This window comes from Triticum dicoccoides, chromosome 4A (assembly GCF_002162155.2).
Source record: "Triticum dicoccoides isolate Atlit2015 ecotype Zavitan chromosome 4A, WEW_v2.0, whole genome shotgun sequence".
Taxonomy (NCBI): Eukaryota; Viridiplantae; Streptophyta; class Magnoliopsida; order Poales; family Poaceae; genus Triticum; species Triticum dicoccoides.
In genome coordinates, this window is record NC_041386.1 from 60,149,714 (window position 1) to 60,168,658 (window position 18,945).

The following is an 18,945-nucleotide window of genomic DNA, read 5'->3' on the forward strand; positions in this document are numbered from 1 at the left end:
ACAATACTAACATAATTGGATCACATAACTATCCCTCAACATGCAACAAAGAGTCACTCCAAAGTCACTAATAGCAGCGAACGAACGAAGATATTATGGTAGGGTACGAAACCACCTCAAAGTTATTATTTCCAATCAATCCGTTGGGCTATTCCTATAAGTGTCACAAACAGCCCTAGAATTCGTACTAGAATAACACCTTAAGACACAAATCAACCAAACCCCTAATATCACCTAGATACTCCAATGTCACCTCAAGTATCCGTGGGTATGATTATACGATATGCATCACACAATCTCAAATTCATCTATTCAACCAACACAAAGGACCTCAAGGAGTACCCCAAAGTTTCTACCGGAGAATCACGACGAAAACGTGTGCCAACCCCTATGCATAGGTTCCCAATGCCACGAAACCTGCAAGTTGATCACCTCAACATACATCAAGTGGCACGTGGTATCCCATTGTCACCACAGATATCCACGGCAAGACATACATCAAGTGTTCTCAAATCTTTAAAGACTCAATCCGATAAGATTACTTCAAAGGGGAAACTCAATTCATTACAAGAGAGAAGAGGGGGAGGAGAAACATAAGATCTAACTATAATAGAAAAGCTTGCGATACATCAAGATCGTGCCAAATCAAGAACACGAGAGAGAGAGAGAGAGAGAGAGAGAGAGAGATCAAGCACATAGCTACTGCTACATACCCTCGGCCCCGAGGGAGAACTACTCCCTCCTCGTCATGGAGAGCACCGGGATGATGAAGATGTCCACTGGTGAGGGTTCCCCCCTCCGGCAGGGTGCCGAAACAGGGTCTCGATTGACTTTTGGTGGCTACGGAGGCTTCTGGCAGCGGAACTCCCGATCTATTGTGCGTTCTGGAAGTTTTAGGGTATATGGAGTTATATAGGCAAAAGAAGCACGTCAGGGGAGCCATGGGGGCTCCACGAGGCAGGGGGCGCGCCCTAGGGGGTGGGCGCCCCCCCCCCCACCCTCGTGGGCAGCTCCCGTATCTTCTGACGTGGGGTCCAAGTCCATCAGGTGTGTTTCCTTCCAAAAATAACTTCTCTAGTTGATTTCGTTCCGTTTCGACTCCGTCTGATATTCCTCTTCTTCAAAACACTGAAATAGGCATAAAACAGCAAATCTGGGCTGGGCCTCCGGTTAATAGGTTAGTCCCAAAAATAATATAAAAGTGGATAATAAAGCCCAATATTGCCCAAAACAGTAGATAATATAGCATGGAGCAATCAAAAATTATAGATACGTTGGAGACATATCAAGCACCATGTTTAAGTAGAGATTACAGCGGGTAAGAGAGAGGTTACACCGCTGAATAGAGGGGGGAAGAGTTGGTGATGATGGTGGTGAAGTTGTTGGTGAAGATGACGGTGATGATGATGGCCCCCGGTGGCACTCCGACGCCACCGGAAGCGAGGGGGAGAGAGCCCCCCTCCTTCTTCTTCTTCCTTGACCTCCTCCCTAGATGGGAGAAGGGTTTCCCCTCTGGTCCTTGGCTCCCATGGCGTGGGAGGGGCGAGAGCCCCTCCGAGATTGGATCTATCTCTCTGTCTCTCTTTGGTTCTGCATTCTCTTCTGGATCTGTTTCACCGTTTCGTATATATATGGAGACCCGTAACTCTGATTGGCCTAAAACCTCCGCCGTGATTTTTTCCGAATATTAGCTTTCTTGCGGCAAAAGAAGAGCGTCAACCGCCTTATGGTGGGCTCACGAGGGTAGGGGGTGCGCCCAAGGGGGCAGGTGCACCCCCTGCCTCATGACCACCTCGGGCACTGGTTCGCGTTGATTTTCCTTCCAAATTTTCCATATTTTCCAAAAATAAGCTTCGTCCGTTTTTATCCCGTTTGGACTCCGTTTGATATGGATATTCTGCGAAACCAAAAACATGCAACAGACAGGAACTGGCACTGGGCACTGGATCAATATGTTAGTCCCAAAAATAATATAAAAAGTTGCTAAAAAGTATATGAAAGTTGAATAATATTGGCATGGAACAATAAAAAATTATAGATACGACGGAGACGTATCATCTCGGCCTTCAATAATGGATTGCCACACTTGAGATGGATTCTTTCCCACCTCTGCCTCAAGGATTGTGGATGCAGGGAAGTAAACAACCTTCAAAATCCGGGCACTAAGAGTGTTTGGCTCGGTAAGGAGCCTGCATGCTTGTCGGGCCAGCAAAGCCAGGATGAAGAGCTCGATATCTCTGAAGCCCATCCCCCCCATGGACTTAGGCTGTGACATAACTTCCCATGAAACCCATGCTGTTTTCCTCTCGCCATTCTTAGAACCCCACCAAAACTTCCTCAAAATACCGTTAATATGCTGACATAAACCCCGTGGCAATTTGAAGCAAGCCATAGAGTAAGTGGGGATAGCTTGAGCAACAGATTTGATAAGTACCTCCTTACCCCCTGCAGATAGGGCCTTTTCCATCCAACCCTGCACATGCTTCCAAATCCTATCCTTCAGATATTTAAAGGACCCTTCCTTGGCTCTCCCCACATCAGCAGGCAGTCCAAGATATCGATCGGATAGCTGCTCATTCTGAACTTGCAAGGATTCGTTGATTACTTGTCTCAGAGACTCAGCACAGCCTTTACTAAAGAAGATTGAGGACTTCTCCTTATTTATACGCTGGCCAGAAGCACCGCAGTAAAGTTGCAGGAGAGCATCAACTCTGGCTGCCATCACAGGCGTAGCATTGAAAAATAAGAGACTATCATCTGCAAAAAGTAAATGGTTTACCTCAGGAGCTCATGTTGCCACCGTAATACCACGAACACCCTCAGCTGGGTTAGAAGATTTCAATAAACAAGATAATCCCTCCGCCGCTAGCAGAAAGAGGTAGGGGGATATCGGATCACCCTGCCTGAGGCCTCGCGAAGGTATGAACTCCTCCTGCTTCCCTCCGTTGAAAATAACAGAGAAGGATACTGATGTAACACACCTCATTACAATCTCAGTGAAACGCGGACTGGTCCCAAGTTTTAGCATGACCTTCTCCAGATAATTCCATTCAATTCTATCATAAGCTTTCATCATGTCAAGTTTCAAAGCGCAGAATTTGTTACTTTTTAACTTCCTTGTTTTCATGTAGTGCAAGCACTCATAGGCTGAGATAAAGTTGTCGGTAATAAGGCGTCCTGGCACAAATGCTGACTGCTCCTCAGATATGATGTCGGGGAGAATAAGCTTGAGCCGGTTAGCCAAAACCTTGGATGCGATCTTGAAGATCACATTGCAGAGGCTAATTGGTCGAAACTGTCCTAAATTTTTTCGACTTGCAATCTTAGGAATTAAAACTATGAACGTTTTGTTGATCTCCTCCGGAGAATCTTCTCCTTTAAGAACTCGCAACACCATATCAGTTACCTCGTCACCGCATAGATCCCAATGCCGCTGGAAAAAGTGTGCAGGGAAGCCGTCCGGTCCTGGTGCTTTTGTCGGGAACATCTGAAACAATGCAGTTTTTACCTCTGATTTCGTATACTGAGCATCCAGAGAGTTGTTCATGGCCTCATCAACTCGTGGTGGTATATGGGATAAAACCTCTTCAATGCCCACTATGTTTTCGGATGCATACAGATTTCCATAGAAAATGGATGCCATATTCGCCATCTCTTGCTCATCCTTGCAAACTGTTCCATCAACTCGCTGAAGCTCGGAGATGCGGTTACGCACTTTGCGGGCACTCGCCTTTCGGTGAAAAAACTTTGTGTTATTGTCACCTTCGGCTAGCCACTGGACCCTAGCTCTTTGGCGCCACATGATTTCTTCTCGGAGGCAGAGTTCAACCATTCGAGCTCCAATGCTTTCCCCCTCCACCGAAGGACCTACACGATCCTGAAGTGCGCGCAGCTCGCCCAGCCGAAGGCGCAGGGAGCGCAGTTCCGCACGAACTGCACCAAACTTGTTCCGGCCCCATCTTTGTAGCACACCGGCAACGCTGGCAAGTTTTGCAGATAGTCCCAATACAGTTTGGGCCCTGCCCGCATCGTTCCACCCCTCAGCCAAGATATCTCCAAAGCTAGGTTCCCTTTCCCACATGCACTCGTACCGGAATTGTTTTTGGTTGGCCCGAACACTTGTCGCTACTAGCTCCATCTCTAACAATATGGGACAGCAATCGGATTTTGCCGCGGTTAAGTGTTCAAGAGAAGCGAAAGGAAAGAGCGTCGACCAGCAGGCCGATCCCAAGGCTCGATCCAAGCGTACTCGACAAAAGTGACCACCAGCCACCTTCTTCTCCCATGTCCAGTCCAAGCCACGATAGCCCAAATCGGCAAGTCCACAAACATCAACGGCCTCTCTGAAAGCCTCTATCTGAGCACTATCACGAGCATTGGGACCATGTTGCTCCTCAGGTCTCAGTATCTCGCTGAAGTCACCAATACATAACCAGGGGAGGGTGCTCTCCCTTCTCAATCTCATCATTTTATTCCAAGTTTTATAACGGAGACTCCTCGTTGCTTCTCCATAGAAACAAGATAAACGCCACTGTTCTTTCCCCTGTTCTTGCACCCATGCATCGACATGATACTCTGAAAAGTTTTTTATTGCAACATCCACCGAATTCTTCCAAAAGATACAAAGACCACCACTCCTACCATTGCTACCAACACCAAAACTGAAATCAAACCCTAACGAAAAGCGAAGACCTTCAACACGACTCTTTTGTAATTGAGTTTCGACTAAACAAAGAATAGAAGGCGAACTAAGCTCCACAAGATCGCGGAGTTCTCGAATTGTCGCGGGATCGCCTATCCCACGACAATTCCAACTTAGGATTTTCATTGGGCCTGGCGGTGCTCCGAGCTGGAGCCCGCCAATAATGCCATCTTCTCCTTATCGTTCTTCAAAGGTGACCCTGCCTTCATCGCTTTCTTTGCGTCCCGGGGTGAGACGTAGGGTAGAGGCAGTGGTGGGACGTCCAGAGCAGCCCCAACGGCCATGCCGCTCCCACTGGTTCGCTCCAGGACGTCAACAGCAGGTGGATTGACCACCTTCTCCAAACCGAGTACAGGGTTAAGATTCTTGCGTGCTGTAGGTGTATCGTGGGCCTCATTCTCCCTCAGCCCCTGCTTCAGAGAACTTGTAACTTCTCCGTCTTCCATTCCCGTCTCTAGTCCGGTCTCTTCGGATGAACGCTTGCGTGGAGGTGTTCTCTGGCGGTAGGTCGAACCTCTGCCTGCTCTTCCTCTTCCCCGCCCTCCGGTGCGACCCCCGCGTGAGGCTCGATCACTCTGCTATTCCGGAGCTGTATCTCTCCTCTGAGCAAGCATCCAGCTTCCCCATTGCTTGTCCTTCTCTTCCCAGACCCCATCACCACATTCCTCATGATTGTGGCCCATGAACCCACAAACTTTATAGAAGTAGGGGATTTTCTCGTACTTAACAAGGAGGCGGCGTCTTCCTTCGCCCTCTACATTCAGAGGCGTCACCCTTGTGAGGGGCTTATTCACCAGCACTCTTGCATGAACCCTAACGTAATCCCCCTCATAAAAGAGGCGAGGCGCAAGTTGGATTTCCTTTACTCGACCAATGCGGCGAGCTAGCTGATCCACCACTTCTGCTTTCCGATACAATTCTGGGATATTGTGGATCTGAGCCCAAACATATAAGCCGTCAAACTCGAAAGGTGTTGGATCCTTCTTGCCATCACAATCTTCAATCAGCATGCCCATACCCCTGAACAGCCATGGGCCTCCATGCACCACCTTCTTCCAATCCCCTAAGCAAAACATCTGAAAAATAAAAAGGTTCTCCCCCGCTTCCCTGTACTTTGGTACATGAGCTAATCCCCAGACCGACTTCAGAGTCTCGAACATCGCCAAAGAACTGAAGATGCGTGTCGTATTGACCTTCCCAATCGCCAGCCATCTTGCATCTGCTTCAAACTTCTTCACCTCCTCTGCCCCAACAACCACATCGTCTAGCTCGTCGTCCTGGAGGTCCAGGTGTTGTAGCATCTCATCCAGGTTATCCCCCATCCAACCCGTCGAAGAAGATCCTGTCGGTGTCGCCATCTAGGGTTTCACCCGCAGCAGCCGAGAAACCACCTGAGAGACGCCGATCCGTCTTTCTGCCTCAAGCCGAAGAGGAGAGACGTCAGCGACGGGATCGGCCGACGGTAGAAGGAAGATAATCTAGGCGGCGATGAGATCGCCGCCAGAGACGAAAACCCTAAGCGAGAGGGTAGATAAAAACGAATGGAGTATAAGCTAAGGAGTAGACCAGTGGGCCACTGTACCGACACAACTGAGCAAGCGGGCCTCCTTGCAGCAGCCCAGCAGTATATAAGAAAAGAAAAAGGTACGAGCCAGAGAGCCGGTGGCCCATCCCGAAGCACGGGCCACGTACGGCAGGATTCGCTGGAACCTGTTTTCGGGTGCTGGCGGTCGGACCCCTCAGAAAAAGAGAGGTGTTGCTGGTCGGTATTTTTTTCTTCTGACTTTGAGGTAGAGTGACGATGGTCAATACCCACTCGATTGTCTCTCCTTTGTGGTTGCACGGTGCATGAAGCTTGCCAGAGCGGATCAATCAACCACGCCTCGACCTCACCTCAAGTGCCAAGAGCACACGACGGCACGATCGAGGAGCCAATCCATGTCTTCCATCTAGTGGCATCTAGGTCGCGGTCGTTTTCAGGAGTTCATTGGCAGCATGCCCACCATGCTCCCGCTGGGACAGGCAGTCGATCGGATTATCCTCAGCTAAGGCCCAGTTTGATAGCAAAGTATTTTCTATGTATTTTATGAATACTTTAGTTTTTAGGAATACTATGGTTTTAATTATTGTAAGTTGTTTGATGAAAACAAAAAACTGTAATATTGATACCACAGTTTTTTCAAAATCATGGTATTTCTCTGCATATAAAAAAGAACATCCAACCTCTTTTTAAAAAATAGAGAAGATGAAAGAACGAGTGTTATCTTGGACTCACTCTCAACCCATCAGTCCATCACCACCGCCTGTCCTCTTGGTCGGCGTCCATGAACAAATAAAAAAAACAAAGGGGAGGAAAATGGTTAGTACACTGTCTTCATTGCATCTTCATGCTTGCTACTTCCGATTGCCGCTGCTTTCGATTTTCCCTATTGAAGTCATCTCATCCCAATCTGTGTTCCCTCCATTTCCAGATCCTCGTCTAGCAAAGGTGTGGGGGCATTTGATTTTGTTTTTTCTATGTATGCTGGACTACTGATCATGTCCTTGCTGCACGTGATGACATGTGTGATAGTCGACAACCAGCTCCTTTTTATCAGTGTAACATCGAGCTTGTGCATGTCCGTTTTTCATCAGCTTGCCACTTCTAGCTAGCTAGCAATGAGCGTGTTTGGAACTGCAGCGTATACAAGCTTTTCCCAAACAGGTCCACGGTATTCTCAATACTTCAAAATTCTTTGTAATGTCAAAATTGTGGTATTTTGTACCTACTTGTTAAATGACTGTAGTTTTCAATACTTTAGTTTTTTATTACTTCGCTATCAAACACAGCCTCATTTATTTTTCAGCATACGCATTCTTCAGTTCATCATTTCTGCGGCTTCCGCCGTCTGTCACCGTAGTCTTCGATGCCCGCGTGGAGTTGAGCTGTCAACCCATGCAGGATGCATGGATGTTATCTTATGTAATTTCTTGGATGATGCTTCCTGCAACCGATTCGAGACCAGTATAATATTCGGTTTTCCGTTAATGACATGCAAAGTTTGCCGGTACAAGCCCGCTGCAAGTGGTAGTATTTCACACTCGCAAGCATCTCGGAAAACACTCGAAGATTGGGACAGATAGTGTGTGGATCTCTTTTTTGGCTGATTTTTATTCTTATTTGTCGAGCGAAGGCAGTATTGGATCTCAAAATCTCCACACGGTGGCGCCACTCGGGTGCTTCCGGTTCATTCCACTAACCACCACGTGTGCACAGAGCACCATGACGCATTCCGTGCTGTCTCCGCTGCATGCAGTCGCACGGTCCAGCGAGACGTTGGAGTGTTTTCAAATGTGCACTCCATCGCCTCCTCAGCCTTAAAAAAACAATAATGGCTTTCCCGTCAGTCAAAATAATTTATCCACGGTTTGCAAGGGAGGTGCTTTTCGAGAGGTGAGAGCCCAAATAATCTCTTCCCAATACAAAATCTGGTTTTAAGGTCCCACTTGCCAATGTGATATCTGAGAGTCGGTTGGAGCACATTTTTCAGTCTCAACTATTCACATACGTAATTTAGAGTAATGCTACACTTACGAAAGAAGTTAACATAATGTTACGTAATTAGGCAGTTGGCAGATTTTGATTGGCGTTAAGGGGAGGCGGGGCCCACCCCCACTGAAAATCCGGAGGGAGAGGGCAGAGAATTAGGGAAGGAAGGTTTATGTAGCCTTTTCGTAGTCGTTCATAGATGTAGGAATATTGCATAATTTATTTGGGAAAGGGATGCTGATCAAAATACCCTTCACTCCCAAAAACTCCCATTGAAATGAAAATTTTTGGCCCATAATCAACCTGTTCACTCTCGACAATCAGCCCCTTCATTTCGACGGACTCACATTATCCGATAAATTATTAAGACGTCCCAATAATTGGCTCCTTCTTTTTTTTCCAATAAAATAAGAATTTTTGGTATTTTTAATAATGCCACGTCTGTGTGTCGTCGTCGAAGGCCACCGTGCTACCGCTGGAGGCCACTGCATCGCCAACCGCCGTTGCCACTCGCCCACTCGTCATCGCCCGTCGCTCAATTGCTGCACGAATCCACCTAGCCACCACCAGAGAGAGAACAACCTCCCATTGACAAGTGGGACCTCAAAGCCAGATTTAGTATTGAAAAAAAAATACTAAGCATGTGAACAATGATAGCTACATGCAACTATCTCTCTCAATCACAAGGTAATTTGGTAGCAATGCCGTTGCAGAGGCGATCTGGCGAGAGGAAGGGGACGGAGGGGGAATGAGATAGAAGCACACGCCGCCGCCACCGCCGAGTTGTCATGATCCTGCTGGATGCCATCCATCTACTACATCGGTGTCTCTAAATACCACTAGCGCACACATTCTTGGACTCAAACATGTTCTTTTTTTTTGAAAGATCCAGTACTGCTGGCTTTTCATTGATTAAGCAGGGAGCATGCGGAAAAAAATTCATGATCAAGTGATCATGGTGGGGGTTACAGAGTTGGCGCCACTAGAGGGGTCGCCATTTGCCTAAAAATTGAACAGAGATCAGCCTGAGTCACCAAGTGGTGTTTCCAGGCATTTGGCTCCGGCAAGCCTCCAGGAATCCATGTCTTGCCTGATTGCTGCAAGGATTTCAGCACTCTGACACTGGCGATCTCTGAAGGTTCTTGCATTTCTCTCCAGCCATATATGCCAGGCCACCAGCATCATTGTAGACTGCATCCTTTTCCTGTTTGCCGTTCCTGCTACGCGCATGGCTCGTCTGAACCGTTGCTTTGACGATCCCGGAGGCCCGTTTGGAGGACTCAAACATGTAAGACACCCATTGTAGCCCGTCGAACTTGTGGTTGAAAAGTGTTTATTGGGATGTTTTCTTTTTAAGCTGTTGGAGATGCTCAATGTTTTCGCCTACTCCTTTCCTCTTTTTCTTTGTAGCTGTCCGGTTTGGTCATGGCCTCTCTCTCCATCGTTCTGGATGGTACTACGTGCCGGATTTATCAATTCGCATGGCAAAGTACGTCCACGCACCGATGCACGCACACACGCCATTGACCATGATCGGTGTGTGTGTGGCATGGATGGGCTCCTAATTCCGAGCGTTGGGATCGACGGTGGCATCACCGCCGTATCATTTGTGCGTGCAAGTACGCATCTTCCAAGAAAGAGAAACACGTGATCATCACGCATACCACGCGGTCTGTCGCCGTTTTATCCGATCTAGCTGAGCACGTAGCATTACTGTCTACGTTCGGTGATCTTCCACCCCGTGGGTCGCCATGGTTTGCATATTCGTCTGTTTTCAGTTTCGAGATCAGTTCAAACGTGATCGAGTCGAGCTGGAACATGTTACACGCCTCGACGGCGCGCGCTCTGCCGCATTATCAGAACACCTAGCTTCGGCTAATAGCGTCGATCGGCGCACGACGCAAATACAGAAAGACGTTGACGATGCACGTCCACACAACTTAAACCTTAAACCTTGCTCCCTTCGATTTACATGTGTTATTGCTCAAATGAATGTATCTAACTTGAAATACACATACACTCCCTCCTTTTCATAATGTAGAACATTTAAACAGATGTATCGAACGTTAAAAATACTCGCATCGTCTTATAATGTAATTTTTTTTGACATTAATACAGTGTCAAAAAATGTTCTTACATTATTACACTACACTATGAGGCGGAGGAAGTATTTAAGTACATATGTTTCAGTGTTAAGAGCAACTCCAATGGGGCGACCCATTTCGTCCGCCCGTGTCTGTTTAGATCGGCATGAACAAAAGTGGCGGCCCAACGCGCTGACACAAACTTAAATCATGTCCGCCCGGCGTTCGCGCCGACCCATTTCCGGCCCAAAATTACGCCTGGAATGCGTCGGCGCGGACGCGCCACGCGTCTCCTCGCCTTCCGCCGCGTCCCCATCTGGTGGCCACTCAACCGCCACGGTCAACATAATTTATGACGACAGCCCACCTTGGTCCCACGCGTCAGCGACGGCGGTCGTCCTTTTTTAAGCGGGGCGTGCGGCGGGGCCGTCCTCATCCACTTACCACTCGCCCCACGTCCCCTTCTGGCCACCCCTGCCCCCACGCCGGCGACAACCCTAGCCACCGCCAGCATGGGTTTCTTCTCCAGCATCGGCAGCAGCCGCAAGGGCAAAGCCCCCGCCCGTCATTCCCCTCCCTCCCCACCCTCCCTGCGTCGGAGCGCTCCCCGGCAGAGGTAGCGCATCAACGTGCCGTTGCACCAAGCTGAGTGGCACTGGCACCACCGCATGCCTCTGCCGTATCCGGACGTGACGCTGCCGCATGACTGGCATTCTGATCCGGAGAGGATCCCAGTGCCGGCGGCGCCGCGGACGGCGAGGGCCCATGCGGAGGAGGTGCGGCGCCGGCGCGCGTTGCTGACGTCGGAGCAGCGCGCCGACTCGCCCAACTAGGCTCGATGGTTCGCCTTCGAGCACGAGGAGGCGAGGCGACGCGGTGTCCGCGACATCGACCACAGCCTGCCGCCGCCCCGCACTCGTCGTCCGCGACGAGGACCAGGAGGCCGAGGCCGCCTACCAGGCGGCCAGCAAGGAGAGCGAAGAGGAGGAGCGGTGGAGGGAGGCGGAGGAGGCGGCTTTCGAGGCTGCCATGGCGGAGGCCATGGCCCTCTCCGCGGCGGGCGACTGCGTCGTGTCGCTGGTGGCCCCGTCGTCCCCGCCCAATGCCGAGCCGGAGGAGTCGGCCTACCGCAAGCGCTACTCCTGGACCGGAGTAGTGCGCGAGTGGGTCAGCGCTCCGCCGATCTGGCTCGGGGCACCACCGCGTTCGGCTGGCCGAGGAGCGCCGGGAGGGCGAGCGTCTGCAAATGCTCGAGCGCAAGGCCGACGAGGAGGCGCGCCAGGCCGAGGCAGCGGCGGCAAAACCTGACATCGCCGTCGTCTGGAACACGGCGTTCCCCTGGGCCGGCCCTGCGCCGACGTTGATCGACCTCACCGGTCCTGACGCAGACGCCGCCACCGCCTAGGGCAGCGTGTCGTCTTGTTTTTAGTGTTTTCATTAATGTAATGTGGACTTTCGCCGGCCTTCGTGGCCGGTTTTTATGTTTAATTAAATGCATATATTTATTTTCAAACTGCTCGTAATATTTTTTATGGCGCGCCGACGAAATGGGTCGGGCCAGCGTTGGACGCTCGCGTCGATCGAAACATAGCGCCGGACGTTTGTGTCCGCCGAGCGAACCCAAACGAACAAAAAACGGATAAAAGCGTCGTCCGTTTGGGTCGGCCCGTTGGCTTGCTGTAAGTAATATGGATATGAGGGAATATTAAAGTAACGCTCACACACTGACACACTCGGACTGCTCCTCCACTACCGTTAGCCCTAGTACCGTAGTACGAGTTCGTCTCAACAGAATCGCTTTGCTCACAGTAGCCCTACCTCGTGCGCACTGTTTCGGTCTTCCAGTTTGTTTCATGGTCGGTGCAAGAGGCAGTGGTAGTAGTATTATATTGGCAGCAGGCATCCCATGGAACACCGCAAGCCTGGAGCAGATCTACAGATAGCACTACTCCTACGTGGCTCCCAAAACCTCCACATATATTGGTCGCTCGGGTGGCTAGGAGAACGACTATAACGATGAACTAGCGAGCGCGAGCTTGTCATACGTGTGGACAGGGCAGCACACCAGGACGCGTGCCCTGCTCACTCCTCTCCGCCGCATGCACGCACGCACGCACCTTCTAGCGAGACGTTGCGGGCCTTTTGAATGCATTCACGATCGGCTTTGAAGACTCGCACTGTAGTAGCAGTACGTGCTCGGATCCGCTAAATATTCTCCTCATCCACGCTGCACGAGAGCGGATCGCCGTCTCGAACGACACCGCAGTCGCTGGATCGCCCCGGATTTCCCGAACGGAGCGGTTTTCCTCTGCGATCATAAGATAATCATAAGTACTAAAAAGGAGAGATAAATGGTGCGTGCACGTCCATCCGGCATTACGGTGTACGGGTCGGTGATCTACTCTTCGACCTGGGTGTGTGGCATGTGTGTGCGACGTGAAAACGTAGCAAGTTGAGGTAAAAAGCAAGTCTGTTCGAGACCAAAAGTTGAGCTAGCATGCAGCTGGGACACGATCGATTTTGGCACGTTAACTCCATTTTGGCACGGTTTGGTGCGTTCCCAGAACACCTTTAACCTTGGCTAATGGCAGTCGCAAACGCCTTGCATCCATCCAACGGAAAGCCACGTTTACACGCCCACTCCGCTGCTACGAGTTTCTAGACAAAATTGGAATGCAGATGCAGCAGTACGCGTGTAACAACTGCAGTACACGCATCGCCTAAGAAGTCCGCGGTACCATACCTCGACCTTGCGCACTGTTTCTACAAACCCCCCGTCTCGGCGCCAGCGTCGTGGTTACGAACGTTCCGCACGAGCGTTTATAAAGAGCGCGCGGGCCTTCTTCCCATGTCGACCGTAGCACTGCTCGTACCACCACCAACTGCCGCGAGGCCCCCGGCTCTGCGCTCCCGTCACCCGGCCTTTCTCCAAAGGTAATCCTCCTCCTCATCGAATGTTTCTTTTTTTGAGTGAGTGCGTCGCGTCTTGTGCCGCTGAGCCAGCAGTGTTGGATTCCCTCTCTCTCTCTGCAGCACTGCTCCGGACGGAGCTCCCTTCTCCTGGGGTTCCGGTTCACTCACGGGCTCACAGTAACCCACAGTTCACAGATTCATTTGCTTGTTCGATCTGCAGATCCTGCAAGCTCGGCTCGTCGCGAGTAACCGCCGCCATGTCGTCGTCCGATCCGTCGCTGGCCACCGAGGCGCCCCAGGCGGCCGTCACCAGCGAGCGGAGGCTCAACCCCGACCTCCAGGAGCAGCTCGCCAAGCCATGTACGTATCTATTCCTTCTTCGTTCGCCTTGCTCCCGCTGTTCCGAATCCGAGATCCAATGCTTCTCCCCCGTTCCTTCTCGTCGGTTTGGCTAGCGAGGGGGCCGTCGGAGCGGCTGGCCGTTAGCAGCTTCGCGCGACGGCGCTTCCCGCTTCTCCGGTCGCTGCGCGGGCGCATGAGTGCTCCACCCGGCAATAGCATTTCCATTAGATACGGAGGAAGGGATAGATTTCCAGCAGGTGTTAACAACATAGCTAGACTGTCGTCCTCCATGATCGACGCCTCTGCACTCTGGTACTGTCACTCCATTTGCTACTACCATGAAAGCTTAGACTAGTCAAGCAAGCCGTACCGTCGTCGTCTCTCTGATCCAAGAACCGTATTCTAACATTCTAGGGAGTAATAAACTCGGCCGCGTTTCGTTCTCTGATGAGGCGTTTCGTCGCCAGGACCATGTTGTATTAATTTTGTGTACTCTCAGCCTCACCTTCAATGAATTAGCCACCAGAACAAGTGCAATCTACGTTTCCTCCATAAACTCTGCTGTTCTCTTTTCTCTGAGCTGAGCTCCCGTTTGTTTTGTGCAGATCTGGCCAGAGCAATGTCGGCGGTTGACCCGAGCCACCCGGAGGGCAGCAAGGGTCGGGACAGCAAGGGCATGAGCGTGCTCCAGCAGCACGCCGCCTTCTTCGACCGCAACGGCGACGGGGTCATCTACCCATGGGAGACCTTCCAAAGTACGCGCGCATCTCGCTGTCCTTGCCGATTCTGTATCGGTCTCGTGGCACCTGTGTTGGGCAAGCCGTCAGAATCACGATTTGTTTAATCCCGATCCACCAAACGAGATTAGATTCGCCATTCGCAGAAGAGATTTGATTTGCCTTTCAATTAAAGTAGTAGACACATTTTCTTCTCCAGTCATGGTTGCCTCTGCAGCTGGAGTAAGACCTTTTTTTGTGTTAATTATTTCAGGCCTCCGAGCAATCGGGCTCGGGTCCCCTTCAGCCTTCGGAACATCCATACTCCTCCACCTCGTCCTCACTTATCCTACTCAACCGGTAAAAATGTCGTGTTATCATTTGTAATCCCACTGTAAAGAGTGTGATCTAGACGTGCTTATATTTCTTTACGGAGGGAGTAGTTTTCCTTTTATCTGAATATCACGTCACTCTCTTTTGCAAGTGACAAGAATATCTCACTTTTCCAAAGGCACATACGAATTTATCCTCTGTTTCTTTGGACGCAGGGATGGATGCCTTCCCCTCTGCTGTCGATCCATATAAAGAACATCCACAGGGGCAAGCACGGGAGCGACTCTGAGACGTATGACACAGAAGGGAGGTATGTTTGCAAAACGCACCTATGCCCGTCCTTCTGTACAAAGATCACTTCCGGAAATGTTCCTAAAAAAAAAAAGATCACTTCCGGAAATGAATTTTCTAACCAGTTTTTCTTACTGTGCGTGTAGGTTTGAACCAGCGAAATTCGATGCTATATTCAGCAAGTTTGGCAAAACTCGGCCAAATGCTTTGTCAGAAGATGAGATTAACGCCATGCTTAAACACAACCGCAATATGTATGATTTCCTGGGCTGGTAAGTGCAGCACCGAACTGGCAATCATGTTCTTCACTTATTTTTGAGTTACTCTAGACAGGCATACCTAATCAGTACACAAGACTAGACTGGAATATAATATGCTCTGATAATTTCATTCCAAGTATGTTCCATTCCGAGCCTATCTGTCCTTCGGAAAGTAATTTCTGAATACTTTGTCACTCAATGTCAATGATCTTCTCCACGCAGGGCCGCAGCCAACCTCGAATGGAAGCTGCTGCACAAAGTGGCAAAGGATAAAGAAGGCTTTTTGCAGCGAGAAATCGTGAGGGGCGCCTTCGATGGCAGCCTGTTCGAGCGCCTGCAGGAGAGCAAGAAATCTACCTGAATGTGGCAGTGAGCCGCGTGGAGTCGTCTATAAAACATCTGCACTGGAAATTTGGAAAGCCTCCCTGCATTGCAGTTTGAATTGTGTACGTGAAATAAGAAGTGTTTGGCCTGTCTACGGCGGCCTAAACATCTTCATTTGTATTGTCATTTTGAACTGGAATTTGTACTGTTATTGGTAGCAGACGGAAGGTGTACAGTGGGACTTTGTAATGTGCACTCTTGAATCATCATTACCTTGCATAATATAGGCGTGTGTTGTCTTTTTATTGTCGTGTGAAGGCGTTTTTTTCTGAGGGATCGTGTGAAGACTTTCTTAAACTGGGGCCATCACTATTGTAAGAAACTTAATCATTTCCGGTTCAACTTTGAGAGATGTGATTTCTTGGATTGCCCTCAAATTTGATACGCTAAAATATCCTAGGAACAAGGGTAGTAATTGTTTTTTTTACCGCAAATAAGGCCCTATGTCTATTTTATATTATAAAGGTATTCAATGATATATAACATCAAAGAAAGCAAAAAAATTACAACCGTGACTTCAGAGAGCCAAACAAACTCAACCTCTAGCATGAGCCAAACATGCGCCACCGCGACGGGAAGTTCTCGTGCTAAGGTCCGGATGGACCAATGCCCTCTAGAACAAGCCATCATAGAAGCTTTCAGTAGATCCAAGATTCAAAATCGAGCCATCTTCGGTATAAAACATCCGCAAGGTTCGCAACGACGAGGAGATAACGTTGTTGTCACAAAGAGGAGGAATGAACCACCAAGAAGTGTTCTATCGAGTCAAGGAGTCACCCAAGGGGGGGAAAAGATTTGACAACGTCGTCAGCGCCGGAAAAACAACCGGGGGAACATCGTCCCGATCCCCAAGGGCTGACCATGGACCATCCACGTGAATTGCCCATCATGTCTGAATGACCTGAGACGACGCATGCACCGCCTCCCAAACCCAAAAACAACATTCGAGAGAACCATCAATTCAATGGGAGATTCGGAGGAAACTAATTATCTGTCGGTGCAGAAACCGACAAATTCCTACATAGTGTTACTCATGGGGCGGAGCATGCATAGAGGCTCAGAATAGGGTATACACAAAACACGGATTTTACCCAGGTTCATGCCCTCATGATAAGGTAATACTCTACATCATGCATGTCTTATTGTATTGATGTGTTGGTCTTGTTTAAGAGATTAGATTTGTTGGATGCCTCCTTGGGAGGCCCTTACCTCCCCTGATATAGGTAAATGAGGGGTATGGTTACATGGCTTGTTGCCCAACTTTTGTACTAATACATGTCTTAATAGTACAAGTAAGAGGTCTCCTTCAGGAGGAGGCCCACTGTCATGGCGAGGGTCCTAAGCCGTGGTGGGGCCTCTGTTGGGGAACGTTACATGGAAAACAAAAATATTTCTATGCACACACAAGATCTATCCATGGAGATGCATAGCTACGAGAGAGGGAGATCATCTACATACCCTTGTAGATCGCTAAGCGGAAGCGTTTATCAACGCGGTTGATGTAGTCGTACACCTTCATGATCCGTCCCGATCAAGAACCAAACGTACGGCACCTCCGTGTTCAACACACGTTCAGCTCGATGACGTCCTCGCCTTCTCGATCTAGCAAGTGAACGAAATATGCCCTAGAGGCAATAATAAAGTTGTTATTTATATTTCCTTATATCACGATAAATGTTTATTATTCATGCAAGAATTGTATTAACCAGAAACTTGATAAATGTGTGAATACATAGACAAAACAAAGTGTCCCTAGTATACCTCTACTTGACTAGCTCGTTAATCAAAGATGGTTAAGTTTCCTGACCATAGACATGTGTTGTCATTTGATGAACGGGATCACATCATTAGGAGAATGATGTGATGGACAAGACCCATCCGTTAGCTTAGCATAATGATCGTTAGGTTTTATTGCTATTGCTTTATTCACGACTTATACATATTTCTTTGACTATGAGATTGTGCAACTCCTGAATATCGGAGGAACACCTTGTGTGATATCAAACATCACAACGTAACTAGGTTATTATAAAGATGCTCTACATGTGTCTCCGAAGGTATTTATTGGGTTGGCATAGATCAAGATTAGGATTTATCACTCCGAGTATCGGAGAGGTGTCTCTGGGCCCTCTCGGTAATGCACATCATGATAAGCCTTGCAAGTAATGTGACTAATAAGTTAGTTGCGGGATGATGCATTACGTAAACGAGTAAAGAGACTTGCCAATAACGAGATTGAACTAGGTATGAGGATACCGACGATCGAATCTCGGGCAAGTAACATACCGATGACAAAGGGAATTACGTATGTTGTCATTGTGGTTAGACCGATAAAGATCTTCGTAGAATATGTAGGAACCAATATGAGCATCCATGTTCTGCTATTGGTTATTGACCGCAGATGTGTCTCGGTCATGTCTACATAGTTCTTGAACCCGTAGGGTCTGCACGCTTAACGTTCGATGACGATTTGTATTATGAGTTATGTGTTTTGGTGACCGAAGATTGTTCGGAGTCCCGAATGAGATCACAGACATGACGAGGAGTCTTGAAATGGTCAAGAGGTAAAGATTGATATATTGGAAGATGGTATTCGGACACCGGAATGGTTTCAGAATGGTTCGAGTATTTTTCGGAGCACCGAGGGGTTACCGGAACCCCCCGGGGAAGTAATGGGCCTACATGGGCCATAGGAGAGAGAAGAGGCGGCCCACAAGGGGTGGTCGTGCCCCCTCCCATGGGGAGTCCGAATTGGACTAGGGGAGGGGGCGCCCTCCCCTTTCCTTCTCCTCCTCCCTCTCCCTTCCTCTCTTCCCCTCTGTAAGAAAGGAAGGGGGGCCGAATAGGACTTGGAGTCCTATTCGGTTTACCCCCATGGAGCGCCCCCTAGGGTCGGCCGCCTCCTCCCTATAGGGGAACGTTGCATGCAATTTCAAAAAATTTCCTACGCTCATGCAAGATCTATCTAGGAGATGCATAGCAACGAGAGGGGGAGAGCATCTTCATACCCTTGAAGATCGTAAAGCAGAAGCGTTTATCAACGCGGTTGATGTAGTCGTACACCTTCACGACCCATCCCAATCAAGTACCGAAAGTACGGCATCTCCGTGTTCAGCACACGTTCAACTCGATAACTTCCTCACCTTCTTGATCCAGCAAGAAGGGCGAAGTAGTAGATGAGTTCCAGCAGCACGACAGTGTGGTGACGGTGTTGGTGAAGAACAATCTCCGCAGGGCTTCGCCAAGCACAACGGAAACTATGATGGAGGATAAACTAGAGGGACGGGGTTGCCGGCACACGACTTGGTGTTTCTTGATGTGTTCCAGGTGCTAGCCCTGCCCCTCTATTTATATGTTGAGCCCTGGGGTCGAAACTTGGAGTAAAAGACTC

The 18,945-nt window shown here is 49.3% G+C and overlaps 1 protein-coding gene across 1 annotated transcript; it reads left to right on the top strand.

The window, feature by feature from the left end:
- The first annotated feature begins 13,120 nt into the window (after positions 1 to 13,120).
- Positions 13,121 to 15,799, top strand: LOC119284970 (peroxygenase-like). The gene is made up of 7 exons (XM_037564156.1): positions 13,121 to 13,249; positions 13,449 to 13,588; positions 14,176 to 14,325; positions 14,561 to 14,646; positions 14,835 to 14,929; positions 15,057 to 15,182; positions 15,393 to 15,799. The coding sequence occupies exons 1-7, from the start codon at positions 13,164 to 13,166 to the stop codon at positions 15,529 to 15,531; spliced, it is 822 nt and encodes a 273-aa protein (XP_037420053.1). The 5' UTR covers positions 13,121 to 13,163; the 3' UTR covers positions 15,532 to 15,799.
- Positions 15,800 to 18,945: the final 3,146 nt, after the last annotated feature.

Coding starts and splice junctions, on each gene's coding strand:
- LOC119284970 (XM_037564156.1), top strand. CDS start 13,164: ATGTCGACCGTAGCACTGCTCGTACCACCACCAACTGCCGCGAGGCCC. Junction 14,647..14,834: donor TCACTTATCCTACTCAACCG/GTAAAAATGTCG, acceptor CTTTGGACGCAG/GGATGGATGCCTTCCCCTCT. Junction 15,183..15,392: donor ATGTATGATTTCCTGGGCTG/GTAAGTGCAGCA, acceptor TTCTCCACGCAG/GGCCGCAGCCAACCTCGAAT.